We start from the raw sequence: 16,552 nt of genomic DNA on the forward strand, positions 1-16,552 counted from the left end.
AGATGAGCTCCTTGAGACAGTTTCTGACAGTTTGTGCAGCAATTCTTTGGTTGTACAAACCCAATTTTCATCAACTGTCAGGGTGGCTGGTCTCAGCCAATCCTGCAGATGAAGAAGCTGTACGTGGAGGTCCTGGGCTGGTGTGGTTATACGTGGTCTGAGGTTATGTACGTGGTCTGGTTGGATGTACTGCCAAATTTTCTAAAATGACATAGAGAAATGAACATTAAATTCTCTGGCGTCAGTTCTGGTGGACATTCCTGCAGTCAGCATGCCAATTGCATGCTCCCTCAAAACTTGAGACATCTGTGGCATTGTGTTGTGTGACAAAACTGTACAATTTTAGAGTGGCATTTTATTGTCCCCAGCACAAGGTGCACCTGTGTACAGATCATGCTGTTTAATCAGCCTTTTAATATGCCACACCTGTCAGGTAGATGGGTTATATTGGCAAAAGATAAATGCTAACTAACAGAAATGTAAACTAATTTGTGCACAACATTTGAGAGAAATAAGCTTTTCGTGCATATAGAACATTTCTGGAATATTTTATTTCAGTTTATGAAACATGGGACCAACACTTTACATGTTGCATTCATATTTTTGTTCAGTATATGTTAAAACATTTTTTATTCCCATTTAAGGGAAATCATTATTTATTGTGTACATTTACATTTCATTATGCATATTGTTTGGTGTTCGTTTTGTCACATAAACCATCCCATAGAACTGATGGTAATACACAACCTATAGATCAAGCCAGCATCAGTCAACAGGTAGGCTATACCAAAGATAGTACAGTATGGCTCAGTGGAGGCTGCTGAGGGGAGGACGTCTCACAATAATGGCTGGACCGGAGCAAATGGAATGTCATCAAACTCATGGAAACCATATGTTTGCTGTATTTGATACCATTCCACCTATTCCGCTCCAGCCATTACCATGAGCCCATCCTCCCCAATTAAGGTGCCACCAACCTCCTGTGGTATGGCTATACTCAGTGATCAAAATGTGTATCACTTTGCATGATGGGTATTAAAAAGACAACAACCAACTTGAAACAAAAATAGGGAAAACAATACAATGTACAAACGTCTGCTAAAATGTAACTCAAAATGAAAACTCCAAAGAGAGATCCAACTATAGGCCTTTTTAGGTGATAAAGCATTTATATACTGTAGGCTTATGATGAGTTTAGTTCAAATTCACACCCATAGTTAGCTTCATAGTTATTGCATCTGTAGAAGAGAATGCAGCCCTTTCACTTTCCCATCCCAGCATTACATCTTCCACTCATTCCTTCAGAACACGTTTTGGTTTGCATAAATAGCACCAACATTGTATGACTGTTTAGAACATTCCACACATCTTTTAGTAGTTTTAACTGGCATTCAAAGTCTTTCAATTACACCTTCCGTCACTTTCCTTCCTTTTCTCATCTTGTAAAAACCTGTTCCTTTCTTTCCTCTGCTGAACCCTGAAGATATGACCTCCAGAGTTTGAACTCTGATCGCCTTCAAACAGCACTTACTGCAAAACCCATATTCAATAACTCACGACTGCCCCTGTTCTCTGCTCCCTTTTCTGAGATCATCACATTTAGGCCTTACTCTGACTGACACACAGGAGACAAACACTGAGTGAGAAGGGAAAGAGGGGAGCTCTGCTCAGAGTATTCTCTGAATGATCTCTGGGCCATGGATACTGCCTCTACTTCCTCTTAGGTAAGTGACCACCAATTCCAAGCATGTCTGTCTGTCCGGATATGATCCCTCTGTCCATGCCCTGGCCCTTGTCCTTTGTTCTGGGGAGGCACAGACTGGCACAAAGAGAGGGTACTGTCCGGGCACAGCCCCTGTCTGCAGATCCAGTCAGACCCAGCTCTGAGCCCAGTCAGAGCACAACAACGTGCACCGTCTTCTCTATGCCAGAGAACGTTGTCTAGGCTTGATCCTTGGATACAACTGTAAGAAGAAAATGTTACTATTAATTGTATTTTCTGATCATGGAAATTCATATTCTACAGACAGGTACAGCAGGGGGTGCCAAGTCACAATTTAGGATTTATTACCAAATATTTTGAGATGCCGCTTCGGTCATTTGGGATCCTCATCAATTCAACTAACATTTAATTAGTATCTAATTTCATACACTATTTTTGAAATCTATATACCTAGATACAACACATTAACCATATAACTAAACAAAATTATAGGATCTCTATGATATTAACTTCCTAGTGATTCAGACCATAGTTGTATTCATCATGGTGACTGGCCTTACCCCGAGCAGGTTGCGTGGTACGTAGCCCTCCTTGTCATGTAGCCTGGCCCACCACCACTCTGTCTCAGCGTGGTCCCTGCGACTCAGGGTGGTGATGGCGTCTCCCTCGTGGAAGGACAGTTCATCTGAGCTCTGTGCCTCATAGTCCCACAGCGCGTACACAGACCCTTTATTCATCACCCCCAGCTTCTCCTGCAGCCCTGGCGGATGGACAGAGAGGAAGAGGGTCACTTCACAGTTCTCAGGGGCTTCCAGTGGCACAGCGGTCTAAGGCACTGCATCTCAGTGCCAGAGGCGTCACTACAGACCCTGGTTCGATTCCAGGCTGTATCACAACCGGCCGTGATTGAGGGGCATCTCCTGCCCCTAGTAAAGGATTGGATGGTTACCATCAATAAGGTTGATGCTTTGCCTTGCCTTCATAAAGATTAGATGACATGTAGCTTATACCGATCCAATTCTACATATCCAAGCACGTGTGTGTAGGGATAAGTGTTGTTTTGGGGACATGGCCCATAGCTCTCCTTTGAGCTCCACAGATCTACAAAAGTGTGTAAGGGGCTAGGGGTTGTTTTGTAGACAGGAGCCGCATGTCTCTCTATACAACACCACTCACCGAAGAGGAACTGGGAACACTGTGTGTATCCGTCCTCCATCTCCTCACATTTATCAGCCGCTGTCTCCACATCACTGATGGTGGTGGCAAAGATGGCTGCCCCTGACTCCACCAGCAGCTTACAGAGATGCACACTGTTACAGGAGGCCGCACAGTGTAGTGGGGTCCTGAGCACATGACAGACACAAAAGGAGAGACGTTCATGGAGACATTGTGAAGTCTTGACCGTTTTAAATGCAGCTGACCAAAGCTAAGGTAAGGTCAAAGAGAAAGAGAGGAGAGAAAGAGAAAGAAAAGGTCAATGAGAAATGGCCACAGTGTACGTCCTCACCATCCATCGCTGTCAGCAGCATTGACGTTAACTCCAAAGTCGAGCAGGAACTTGACGATGTGGTGACGTCCAGCACATACGGCGTTGTGAAGGGGGGTGATGCCCTCGTCATTGGCCGTGCTGGGGTTCTCAACCTGCATGGGGGAAAGGATCAATCAGTCACATTTATTTCATGAATCAAATAGAAATGTATTGATAAAGCCCTTTTTATATAAACAGTCACAAAAGCCATTAACATTTTTAAAGAGCAGCTGATTTAGAAGTCAGTTTGGAATCTCTTACAAGCTGACAGAATGGTACGTAAAATGAGAAGACTCAACACAAGGAATTTCTCTTCTGGGACAATAAAGTTTGAATTGAATTGAAGAGCCTATGATTACCTCATAGATGATCCGCTGCACCAAGTCAAACTCTCCCTCCAGAGAGGCATCCAGTAGCAGGGCAAGAGGGTTGAACTTGACCCGCAGCCCATGGCCTGTCCTCTCTGACTCAGGTTTCTTCAGGTTAGTCCTCTTGATCTGCTGAGACAGAGAAAGTGGAGTTACTCTCTGGCTAATGCACAGGTGGCACCTTAATTTTTATTTTATTTTACCTTTATTTTACTAGGCAAGTCAGTTAAGAACAAAATCTTATTTTCAATGACGGTCTAGGAACAGTGGGTTAACTGCCTGTTCAGGGGCAGAACGACAGATTTGTACCTTGTCAGCTCGGGGATTCGAACTTGCAACCTTTCGGTTACTAGTCCAACGCTCTAACCACTAGGCTACCGTGCCGCCCTAGGGGCGGACGGACTCACAGTAATGGCTGGAACGGAATGAATGGAATGCTATCAAACACATCAAACAAGTGGTTTCCATGTGTTTGATACCATTCCCTTTACTTCATTCCAGTCATTATTATGAGCTGTCTTCCCCTCAGCAGCCTCCTGTGGTCTAATGTCATGACTAGGGCAGGGAATTTTTCCTGTGAAGAAAGCAATGTCTGCAACTCAGATGGCAACTCTAGCATAAGTCAGATTTTTTGCAGACCATGTGACCTGACCAGAAGAATCTCTAGACCCTGTGTATTATGGCACACAAAATGGAAGCATGCTGTTGCATTATGGAGCTGTGGCTCCGCAGGTTGACCTTAGGCAATGCCGGGGGTGTGACAGTCCGGGGAGAGGTTTCTTTCGGCTGGGGAGACGAGGCCTCAGGGATGGGGATGGGCCTGGGAGTGGAGGTGGTGCTAGAAGGACCAGGTTGGTTGTTGTTGTCTTCCAAGCTGGGCTGGGGGGTGGGCATGCGGGGAGTGGTCTCACTGGGTGGGCGTGTCCTCCTCTCATTGGAGTCAGAGGAAGGGGACATGGAAGAGGACAGGCGATGGTCTGAGTTGGTACCGTCTGCGGCAGTGACGACCAGGGAAGCTGTCCCGATCAGGTTCCCATTAGAAGTGTTGATGTTGTCCATGTCAGGACATTCCAGGACACCACCCATGAAGACGGGCTGGTAGAATGGGGTGCTGTTGCTGCCCTCCATGCCTCCGGCCAGGGTGTTGAAGCGCTGGTACAGGAGCTTCTGGATGTTGGGTCCGGTGGGGCCCTCTGGCTCTGTGATGGAGCTGCGTTTCTTCAGCGGGCGCGGTGCATTGGTCAGCCGCCGGCGCAGGACCTCTAGGTCGGCGTCGCTCTGGTAGCGCAGCGGGGAGTGGGCCACGGGGGTCAGCTTGGTGGGGCTCAGGGGTCGCGGGATGTTCTCCACACTGGGAGGGGGTAGGAGTCTACCCTCTGTGGTGTCCCCTTCCCTGTCCACCATGTCCCCTCCACTCTCTCCTCCTGGGGAAAGGGCCTCATGCTGGCAGGGCACAGGGGAGGGAGAGGTGCTGGAGGGAAGCACAGGTTTCCCATACACTATGAACAAAAGGAGATGGAGATATTAATATAGGACCATACAGATTGAGGCCCAACAGGAAAGTCAAGCATTATCTGAATCAGGCCGGGGTTGAAATACTATTTGTTTTCTTCAAATACTTTGAGAGTTTGATTGAGACTCCCTGGAGTGCCTTTGCACTTTTGAAACTATTACATTGGTCCCACTGTGCAAGGCATGCTCAATTAAGTGATGCTTAATTATTTGAAGGAAATCAAATACTATTAGAACCCAGGTCTGACTGACTCTTTAAAAAATATATTGTCCATCGATTGAGGCGTTTACCTGCTTTGACAGCAGACCTGCCTCCTGCTGGGTAGCTCTTGGCTGCTGCAGGCTGCTGCAGGTACATGTGGTAGATGGAGGAGGAGTTCATAGTGGCAGGGCCCTTCCTGGGGGACTGAGGCCTGGAGGAGGACCGGTCTGGAACGTAGGGTCTCACAGCCACAGCCGGCAGGTGGTCAGGACTCTCCCCCTCCCCCAGGCCTGACTGGGGTGTGGGGCTAGGGGGGACAGAGATACGCTGCTGGATCTGCTGGGAGGAGTAACCAGGAGGTGCTGGGGCTGAACGCTGCCAGGCTAAAGTGGCAGGGGCAGACCTGGTCAGGGAGCTGGTAGAGCAGACTATAGACGGGTGGCCAGTAGGTGCAGGATAGGTCCCATAGATGGGTAGTGGTTTGGACACGGATCCTCCTAGTAGCTTACTGAAGTCAAGGCTCTGTGGAGAGAAACACCATGAACCAGTTAGATTCATTATAGGACATAAGGAAGTGGATGGCTGCAAACTTTCTACTATTAAACTCGGACAAAACAGAGATGCTTGTTCTAGGTCCCAAGAAACAAAGAGATCTTCTGTTGAATCTGACAATTAATCTTAATGGTTGTACAGTCGTCTCAAATAAAACTGTGAAGGACCTCGGCGTTACTCTGGACCCTGATCTCTCTTTTGAAGAACATATCAAGACCATTTCGAGGACAGCTTTTTTCCATCTACGTAACATTGCAAAAATCAGAAACTTTCTGTCCAAAAATGATGCAGAAAAATGAATCCATGCTTTTGTCACTTCTAGGTTAGACTACTGCAATGCTCTATTTTCCGGCTACCCGGATAAAGCACTAAATAAACTTCAGTTAGTGCTAAATACGGCTGCTAGAATCCTGACTAGAACCAAAAAATTTGATCATATTACTCCAGTGCTAGCCTCTCTACACTGGCTTCCTGTCAAAGCAAGGGCTGATTTCAAGGTTTTACTGCTAACCTACAAAGCATTACATGGGCTTGCTCCTACCTATCTCTCTGATTTGGTCCTGCCGTACATACCTACACGTACGCTTCGGTCACAAGACACAGGCCTCTTAATTGTCCCTAGAATTTCTAAGCAAACAGCTGGAGGCAGGGCTTTCTCCTATAGAGCTCCATTTTTATGGAACGGTTTGCCTACCCATGTCAGAGACGCAAACTCGGTCTCAACCTTTAAGTCTTTACTGAAGACTCATCTCTTCAGTGGGTCATATGATTGAGTGTAGTCTGGCCCAGGAGTGGGAAGGTGAACGGAAAGGCTCTGGAGCAACGAACCGCCCTTGCTGTCTCTGCCTGGCCGGTTCCCCTCTTTCCACTGGGATTCTCTGCCTCTACCCTGTTACGGGGCTGAGTCACTGGCTTACTGGGGCTCTCTCATGCCGTCCCTGGGGGGGTGCGTCACCTGGGTGGGTTGATTCACTGTTGTGGTCAGCCTGTCTGGGTTGGCGCCCCCTTGGGTGTGCCGTAGCGGAGATCTTTGTGGGCTATACTTGGCCTTGTCTCAGGATGGTAAGTTGGTGGTTGAAGATATCCCTCTAGTGGTGTGGGGGCTGTGTTTGGCAAAGTGGGTGGGGTTATATCCTTCCTGTTTGGCCCTGTCCGGGGGTGTCCTCGGATGGGGCCACAGTGTCTCCTGACCCCTCCTGTCTCAGCCTCCAGTATTTATGCTGCAGTAGTTTATGTGTCGGGGGCTAGGGTCAGTTTGTTATATCTGGAGTACTTCTCCTGTCCTATTCAGTGTCCTGTGTGAATCTAAGTGTGCGTTCTCTAATTCTCTCCTTCTCTCTTTCTTTCTCTCTCTCGGAGGACCTGAGCCCTAGGACCATGCCCCAGGACTACCTGACATGATGACTCCTTGCTGTCCCCAGTCCACCTGGCCATGCTGCTGCTCCAGTTTCAACTGGCCTGGGCCCTAGGACCATGTCCCAGGACTACCTGACATGATGACTCCTTGCTGTCCCCAGTCCACCTGACTGTGCTGCTGCTCCAGTTTCAACTGTTCTGCCTTATTATTATTCGACCATGCTGGTCATTTATGAACATTTGAACATCTTGGCCATGTTCTGTTATAATCTCCACCCGGCACAGCCAGAAGAGGACTGGCCACCCCACATAGCCTGGTTCCTCTCTAGGTTTCTTCCTAGGTTTTGGCCTTTCTAGGGAGTTTTTCCTAGCCACCGTGCTTTTACACCTGCATTGTTTGCTGTTTGGGGTTTTAGGCTGGGTTTCTGTACAGCACTTTGAGATATCAGCTGATGTACGAAGGGCTATATAAATAAATTTGATTTGATTTTGATTTGAGTAGGAAGGAGAGTCCAAGGAGTGTGTGAAAGAGCCAAAAGTGAATGGCTGCATCTCAATAGTCTTAAGTAGCTTCTACTTGTGTCCTCTCCGTCTGTATTGATCTAAAAAATACTGGGTCTGTGAAACCAATATGGTGTAGAAAACCAACCAGGAATTGCTTTTAATGGTTAGTTATTTAATATCCTTGCAGATGAGAGAGGAGATGATGATAGTAAGCCACTTTAGACTATTGTGATGTACCCAATGACTAGTAGTGGGAGGTGGAGCAGGGATCTCACCTGGTCGTGGCTGGAGTTTCTCCAATCTGAAGGTTGCATCGAGGAGACACTTTTACTAAGGGTGGGCCACACTGCTTCATTGGCTACAGGAGGGGTACACAGAGAGAGAGAGAGAGATGGATAGGGTGAGAAAGACAGAGAAAGTGGTAAAGGAAGACAGCAGGTAGATAGTCTGTGTTCCAGGATAACGGTTAAGAAAGATGAGCTGTGATATTCTAGTTGTCTCGAGAAATGATCGACGGAATGTTGATGCTAGTCCAAATGAGCAACGGAAAGTATAGTTACACACACAACACACTGTCTATTTGAAGAACTAGTCCCTGTAGCTAATACGTTTCAATTTCTAGATCACCTTGCTCTCTTTGCCTTGTGCCCTCCATACCTACAGACTGACACAGTACAGGAACAGCTTGCCCTCCATACCTACAGACTGACACAATACAGGAACAACTTGCCCTCCATACCTACAGACTGACACAGTACAGGAACAGCTTGCCCTCCATACCTGCAGACTGACACAATACAGGAACAGCTTGCCCTCCATACCTACAGACTGACACAGTACAGGAACAGCTTGCCCTCGATACCTACAGACTGACACAATACAGGAACAGCTTGCCCTCCATACCTACAGACTGACACAGTACAGGAACAGCTTGCCCTCCATACCTACAGACTGACACAATACAGGAACAGCTTGCCCTCCATACCTACAGACTGACACAGTACAGGAACAGCTTGCCCTCGATACCTACAGACTGACACAATACAGGAACAGCTTGCCCTCCATACCTACAGACTGATACAATACAGGAACAGCTTGCCCTCCATACCTACAGACTGACCTGAGGGACACAGGGTCAGGTCTAATACAAAGTGTATGTGCTGGGTGTATTTTGGTCCCCGATTCTGATCGGGTTAAAGAGATTAGAGTGTCTATCACTCTCTATCTCTATCTTTGAGACATAGTCTGTCTGGAGGTAAACTATTCCCTGTCTGTCTGCCAGACTTCCTATTAAACCTTTTGCAGTGTCTGTGCCAACTAATCCTTGCCTACTCTCCCTTTCAAACATTACAACTGCCCAGCACTATTTAAAAGGTACTTCTAGAAGGACTACACGATCTAAGGCTGCATCTGAAATAGGGCTCTGGTGAAAAGTAGGGCTTAGACAGTACCAGTCAAATGTTTGGACACACCTACTCATTCAAGAGTTTTTCTTTATTTTACTATTTTCTACATTGTCAAATGATAGTGAAGACATCAAAACTATGAAATAACACACATAGAATCATGAAGTAACCAAACAAGTGTTATATATATATATATATTTTAGATTCTTCAAAGTAGCCACCCTTTGCTTCGATGACAGTTTTGCACACTCTTTGTATTCTCTCAACCAGCTTCACCTGGAATGCTTTTCCAACAGTCTTGAAGGAGTTCCCACATATTCTGAGCACTTGTTGGCTGCTTGTCCTTCACTCCTTCACTCTCCTTCTTGGTCAAATAGCCCTTACACAGCCTGGAGGTGTGTTGGGTCATTGTCCTGTTGAAAAACAAATGATAAGCGCAAACCAGATGGGATGCCGTATCGTTGCAGAATGCTGTGGTAGCCATGCTGGTTAAGTGTGCCTTGAATTCTAAATAAATCACTGACAGTGTCACCAGCAAAGCACCCCCACACTATCACACCTCTTCCTCCATGCTTCACAGTGGGAACCACACATGTGGAGAGCATCACCTACTCTGCGTCTCACAAAGACATGGCGGTTGGAACAAAAAAATCTCACATTTGGACTCATAAGACCAAAGGACAGATTTTCTCCGGTCTAATGTCCATTCCTTGTGTTTCTTGGTCCAAGCAAGTCTCTTCTTCTTATTGGTGTCCTTTAGTAGTGGTTTCTTTGCAGCAATTCGACCATGAATGCCTGATTCACACAGTCTCCCCTGACCAGTTGATGTTGAGATGTGTCCGATACTTTTACTCTGTGAAGCATTTATTTGGGCTACAATCTGAGGTGCAGTTATTCTAATGAATTTATCCTCTGCAGCAGAGGTAACTCTGGGTATTCCTTTCCTGTGATGGTCCGCATGAGAGCCAGTTTCATCATAGCACTTGATTGTTTTTGCGGCAGCACTTGAAGGAACTTTTAAAGTTCTTGACATTTTCTGGATTAACTGCACCTCAGTCTTAAAGTAATGATGGAAAGTCATTTCTCTTTGCTTATTTGAGCTGCCATAATATGGACTTGATCTTTTAACAAATAGAGCTATCTTTTGTATACCCCCCCTACCTTGTCACAGCACAACTGATTGACTCGAACGCATTAAAGAAAGAAATTCCAGAAATTAACTTAACAAGGCACACCTGTTATTTTTTTATTTCACCTTTATTTAACCAGGTAGGCCAGTTGAGAACAAGTTCTCATTTACAACTGCGACCTGGCAAAGATAAAGCAAAGCAGTGCGACGGAAACAACAACACAGAGTTACACATGGGATAAACAAACGTAGAGTCAATAACACAAAAGAAAGGATAAGGGTACGGCTAAAGGCTATAAGAACTGGTCGTCTAGTGCGTTGGGAACAGAGAATAAAAGGAGCAGATTTCTGGGCGTGATAGAATAGATTCAGGGCATAATGTACAGACAAGGTATGGTAGGATGCGAGTACAGTGGAGGTAAACCTAGGCATTGAGTGACGATGAGAGCGGTTGTGTCTCTGGAGGCACCAGTTAAGCCAGGTGAGGTCTCCGGATGTGTGGGGTGTGGGACAAAAGAGCTATCTAAGGCATGTTGGGCGGGGCTGGGGGCTCTACAGTGAAATAAAACAATAATAACTAACATAAACAGCAAGGCAGACAAGGCATATTGACATTAGGGAGAGGCATGTGTAGCCGAGTGATCATAGGGTCCAATGAGCAGCAATTGGTGAGTCAAGGAGACGTTTGGTAGTCGCTACTATACTAGGCAAGCTGGAGACAAGGCGATTCAGAAAGCTAGCAGGCCGGGGCTAGCAGATGGGTCTTCAGCAACGTCGCAACGGAAAAGCCTGTTGAAACCTCCTCGGACAATTAAGTCAGCAGACCAGTGGTGATGGATCGGCGGGGCTCCGTGTCAGCAATAAAGGGTCCAGGCTAATTGGCTAAAGAGGTATTGTAACCCAAAAATGAGATGGTAAACCTCTTTGGCTAGCTGGGAGATGGGCCTAGCTCGAGGCTAGCTCAAGGCTAACTGGTACTTGCTTTTGGACAGAGGTGTTAGCCAGCAGTAGCCACTCAGGTTGTTGCTAGCTAGCTACGATGATCCGGTGTAATGGTCCAGAGAATCCGGAGATGTGGTAGAGAAAAAGCAGTCCGATATGCTCTGGGTTGATATCGCGCTGTGCAGACTGGCAGGTATTGACCGAGCTGAAGCTGACTGGTGTCCGAGTTAACAGTGAAGACCGCTAGCAGTGGCTAACTGACTACTAGCTAGTTAGCTGCTGATGGGGTTCTGGTTCTAAAGTATAAAAATAGCAGATCCGTACCACATTGGGTGAGGCAGGATGCAGCAATTTATATTCAGTCCGTAGAAGGAAAGTGAGATTAAAATATATACCAAAAAAACGAGAGGAAAACAACTATTTACATGGGACAAGACAAACATACGTCCGACTGCTACGCCATCTTGGTTCAATTGAAATGCATTCCAGGTGATTACGTCATGAAGCTGGTTGAGAGAATGCCAAGAGTGTGCAAAGCTGTCCAAGGCAAAGGGTGGCTACTTTGAAGAATCTCAAAAATAAAATATATTTGGATTTGTTTAACATGTTTTTGGTTACTACATGATTCCATATTTGTTATTTCACAATGTATTTTTTTTTTTAAATAAATAAAAAACCTGGAATGAGTAGATGAGTCCAAACTTTTGACTGGTACTGTATATGGAACAGGGTGCCATTTGGGGCACAGCTCAAGTCCATCAAAGACAACCCCTCATTTCACTCTCTACTGTACCTGAGTTCTATTTGTGAGACATGTTTGGCTTGTTACATTCAAAGAGGTGGAGAACAATGCTGCAGTAACCCCTTCTCTAACGTCATACATCCATTTTTGTCCATACAAATAAACCATGTTACCTAACCATTTCCCCTTATTCAATTGAGGCTGCTCATACTGACAGTGATATTCTGGGCACACAATGACAATTCATTCCAATATAAAGTACCAGTCAAAAGTTTGGACACACCTACTCATTCAAGGGGTTTTCTTAATTTTTATTAGAAGCATGCGCAATGGACAAGAAGCACGAGCAATGGACATTATACCGGTGGAAATCTGTCCTTTGGTCTGATGAGTCCAAATTTGAGATTTTTGGGACTACTTACTGTCAGACTATATCTGTTTATTTGGGACACCGTGTCTTTGTGAGATGCAGAGTAGGTGAACGGATGATCTCTGCATGTGTGGTTCCCACCATGAAGCATGGAGGAGGTGGTGTGATGGTGCGTTGCTTGTGACACTGTCTGTGATTTATTTAGAATTCAAGGCACACTTAACCAGCATGTTTACCACAGCATTCTGCAGCGAAACCCCATCCCATCTGATTTGCGCTTAGTGGGACTATCATTTGCTTTTTAACAGGACAATGACCCAACACACCTCCAGGCCGTGTAAGGGCTATTTGACCAAGAAGGAAGGGGAGTGATGGAGGGCTGCATCAGATGACCTGGCCTCCACAATCACCCGACCTCAACCCAATTGTGATGGTTTGGGATGAGTGAAGGAAAAGCAGCCAACAAGTGCTCAGCATATGTGGGAACTCCTTCAAGACTGTTGGAAAAGCATTCCAGGTGAAGCTGGTAGAGAGAATGTCACGAGTGTGTAAAGCTGTCATTAAGGAAAAGGGTGGCTACTTTGAAGAATCAATCATCTGAAATACATTTTGATTTGTTTAACACTTTTTCGGTTACTACATGATGCCATATGCCATTATTTCACAGTTTGGATGTCTAATACTCTTGGAATGTGTAGGTGTGTCCATACTTTTGACTAGTACTGTAAATAAATATATTTTCTAGGTCCAAAAGAAATGGAACCTCACATAGGCCTACTGAAGATGAACACAATAGTTACATATATAAGGAGGGATGACAAGGGTGTGGCATTAGTTTTAGGTAGCTGTTATCCTATGCTATGTTGTTGATATAGGAACCTGCAAGTAAGCATTTTGTTGGATGGTGTTTACCATGTGTATCGTGTACATACGACTAATAAAACTTGCAATGTTTAATTTTATTATAGTATGTTACTGGAACTGAGGCCTTGTTACGGAGATCCCACTCAATGTGTATATTTAATGTTATAAATATATTTAATATGTATAAAATAAGGGAAGGCTGTGGTATTGGTTTTAGGTAAAAGTTGTAACTATGTTATACATGCAAGTGCAGAACTATCTACATTTATGTTGTTGATATTGAGCCCTGTTACTTAGGCCCCTCTGCTTCTGCTGCCCTAGCCCCTGGCTCCAGACTGTGTCGGCACTGCAGGCCCCTGAGGGGGACCGGGGCACCTCTCTCATCTCCACGGGGTCCACTATGATGTCTAAATCTGAGACCTTCCATTGGACGAAGGGCTTCCTCACACCGCACCCTTCCTCCTCTGCTGAGCCCGAAACCACGCACAGCGTGGCACCACAACATCAACAACACCGACAGAACAGACAATACGAATAAGGGCAGGAGAAGAAGAGGTCCACAGACAGACATGACAAAATACAAAGGACAGGAAGTTAGAGAACACTGAGCCAGATTTAAAAATAAAAAAATAAATATCTGAAAAAATATAACTAATTTAGATCTGAAATTTCAGAGAAGTTACCAGCTATGCCAGAGCAATCTCAGGACTGTCCAGATCAGATAAACCAAGGTGTCCCAAATAAACAGATATAGTCTGACAGTAAGTAGTCTGAGACCGATAAAGTAGGTAAAGCTGCAGTGTGGCACAGGGACTGACCTGATTTGGAGCGGCCATGGCTGATGGTGCCAGTCCCAGGGACAAACGGTGGTTTGACGGGGTCTGGGGGCAGAGCATAGCCCACCTCTTGTCTGCCTGGGACGGGCACCTGGATGTACGGACATACCGCGGCTATGCGGCCTGAGCTGCTGGGAGTGGGCTGGGGGGAGGGAGGACCGTTTATCCTGTTAAGCTGTGGAGTGGAGAGAGAGAGGGCAAAATACAATGTCAGCTATACTTCCACAGCCAAAGCAGCAGTGGTTCAAATCACAATGATTACAGAGAAAAGTCAACTACCTAAATACGTGTTAACAGTGCCTAGTGAAATTATCAACATTTTGTTGCCTTAAATTTGGAAAATGAAAACGCTATTTTTTAAGGCAGCAAAATGTGAAAACTTTGTGTACTTTCACTACACACTGCACAGTATTTAGGCATGCTATGCTACTGTATACGCTGGCGGTCTGTGTGTATGAGAGTGAGTGGGAACACAAAGCAAATTGAATGCAGTCTATCACAGTGCCATCCTTTTTGTCACCAAAGCCCCATATACTACCCACCACTGCGACCTGTATGCTCTCGTTGGCTGGTCCTCGCTACATATTCGTCGTCAAACCCACTGGCTCCAGGTCATCTATAAGTCTTTGCTAGGTAAAGCTCCGCCTTATCTCAGCTCACTGGTCACCATAGCAACACCCACCCTTAGCACGCACTCCAGCAGGTACAGTATATTTCACCGGTCATCCCCAAAGCCAACACCTCCTTTGGCCGCTTTTCCTTCCAGTTCTTTGCTGCCAATGACTGGAACAAATTGCAAAAATCACTGAAGTTGGAGACTTATATCTCCCTCACTAACTTTAAGCGTCAGCTGTCAGAGAAGCTTACTGATCGCTGCAGCTGTAACACAGCCCATCTGTAAATAGCCCATCCAACCAACTACCTACCTCATCTCCATATTTGTTTTTGTTTTTCTGCTCTTTTGCACACCAGTATTTCTACTTGCACATCCTCATTTGCACATATATCACTCCAGTGTAAATTGCTAAATTGTAATCACTTCGCCACTATTGGCCTATTTATTGTCTTACCTCCTTACTTCATTTGCACACACTGTATACAGATTTTTCTATTGTGTTATTGACTGTACGTTTGTTTATCCCATGTGTAACTCTCTGTTGTTGTTTTTGCCACACTGCTTTGCTTTATCTTGGCCAGGTCGCAGTTGTAAATGAGAACTTTTTCTTAACTGGCCTACCTGGTTAAATAAAGGTGAAATCAAAGATAGAAGCTTCCCAGAGATACTCAATCTGAGAGTTTCTTCATGTGGGGTTGATCTCTTTTTGACGTGCCTCTGTTTTTTTCTTGTGCAGGCGCTCCCGAAGGTCCCCAATGCGCTTGTCCATCATAGTCACCTCTGTGTTGCGCTTATTCAGCAGCTCCTTGTTCTGCTGCAGCCTGCCACTATGCTCCGTGTTCAGCTTGTTACGCACCTGACAGAGACACAGAGGGAACATGGAACAGAATGGCTGTGAGTCACACCAGGAGGCAGATGGATGGGCAACGTGCACCCTGTCCTGTCTCTGTTTAACCATGCCCTGGCAGGATGAGGAATGGAGAGGCAAAGCTGCACATCTATTATGTCAGCGTCGCAAATATCCTTCAGAATGAAAATGTCAGCCTGACTCATCTAATCTCCTCTCCTTCACATCTGCTCTGCAGCTGGATGACATCATCTGGAACTTCCTAACAAAATGTGAATCTGAAGTGCAATTTTATAGTGTCATTGCTTGTTGTATTACGTAAAAATAAATGTCACGTCAAGCTTTCTCTCTGATGACATGTACAGTCGTTCTGAGCAGACAGTGTATATTATACAGTGTACATTATGCAGTATTACCCAAAACATACTTTTAGAACAGCCGAAGCAAACACAAATTTTCTTCAGGAAATGTACCTGTAGTTCCTGGTAGAGTTTGCGTAGCTCCAGAGCGGCGGTGCCAGTGAGAGGTCCTCCTAGGGGCTGCAGGCCGTTGAGACGTCCCCTCCTCAGGTCCTCAAGCTGCTGGTTGAGTTGGTCCACCTTCACCACAGCTGACTGCAGCTCTGCCTGCTTCTCCTGGAACTGCCCACTCACATGCTGGATCTCAGCCGCTGCATGAGGAGAGGAGAGGAGACGCAGTACACTGAGATACGGACTACCTGTGTGTTTGAGTGTGTTGGGAGAAATCAAAACATAGATGTTTCAAGTCTGATGGTGTATGAGAGAAGAGTGAATAGATTGTATTGGAAAGTTGTGGACTGGATGAACAACTCCCCTTTCTCCTGAGTACCAGTATCAGAATGTGTCAGACAGGGTGCAGCATTGGACGTTATACAGGACAGGACTACACCCTGCTACAGTATGAACATAGGGACTTTAAGGCACCCAGACACACCCAGTTCCAGACCACAACATGGGGAGGGTCAGATTCCAGGCTCACTGACAGAACTAGGGAAAGAGATGACATCATGGACAGCTGAATGGGGCCTAGATTCC

General features: G+C 45.8%; 1 protein-coding gene across 12 annotated transcripts in view; it reads right to left on the bottom strand.

Annotated features, from left to right (window-relative positions):
• Nucleotides 1–527: 527 nt before the first annotated feature.
• Nucleotides 528–16,552, bottom strand: part of ppp1r13ba (protein phosphatase 1, regulatory subunit 13Ba) — a 56,190-nt gene continuing 40,165 nt past the window's right edge. For 4 of the 12 annotated variants that reach the window (XM_065025764.1, XM_065025771.1, XM_065025770.1 and 1 more), the window contains 12 exons: nt 15,971–16,215; nt 15,366–15,506; nt 14,017–14,209; nt 13,462–13,662; nt 8,021–8,103; nt 5,423–5,855; nt 4,358–5,118; nt 3,611–3,751; nt 3,231–3,364; nt 2,900–3,066; nt 2,284–2,483; nt 528–1,964 (listed from right to left, as the gene is read on the bottom strand). In XM_065025764.1, the coding sequence (XP_064881836.1) occupies nt 1,923–1,964; nt 2,284–2,483; nt 2,900–3,066; nt 3,231–3,364; nt 3,611–3,751; nt 4,358–5,118; nt 5,423–5,855; nt 8,021–8,103; nt 13,462–13,662; nt 14,017–14,209; nt 15,366–15,506; nt 15,971–16,215 (2,741 nt within the window). In that variant the 3' untranslated portion in view covers nt 528–1,922. The remainder of the gene's footprint in view (nt 1,965–2,283; nt 2,484–2,899; nt 3,067–3,230; nt 3,365–3,610; nt 3,752–4,357; nt 5,119–5,422; nt 5,856–8,020; nt 8,104–13,461; nt 13,663–14,016; nt 14,210–15,365; nt 15,507–15,970; nt 16,216–16,552) is intronic. The other 8 variants (XM_065025773.1, XM_029675776.2, XM_065025767.1 and 5 more) reach the window with 8 other exon arrangements.

The sequence above is a fragment of the Oncorhynchus nerka genome, linkage group LG12 (assembly GCF_034236695.1).
Source record: "Oncorhynchus nerka isolate Pitt River linkage group LG12, Oner_Uvic_2.0, whole genome shotgun sequence".
In the NCBI taxonomy this organism is placed as follows: Eukaryota; Metazoa; Chordata; class Actinopteri; order Salmoniformes; family Salmonidae; genus Oncorhynchus; species Oncorhynchus nerka.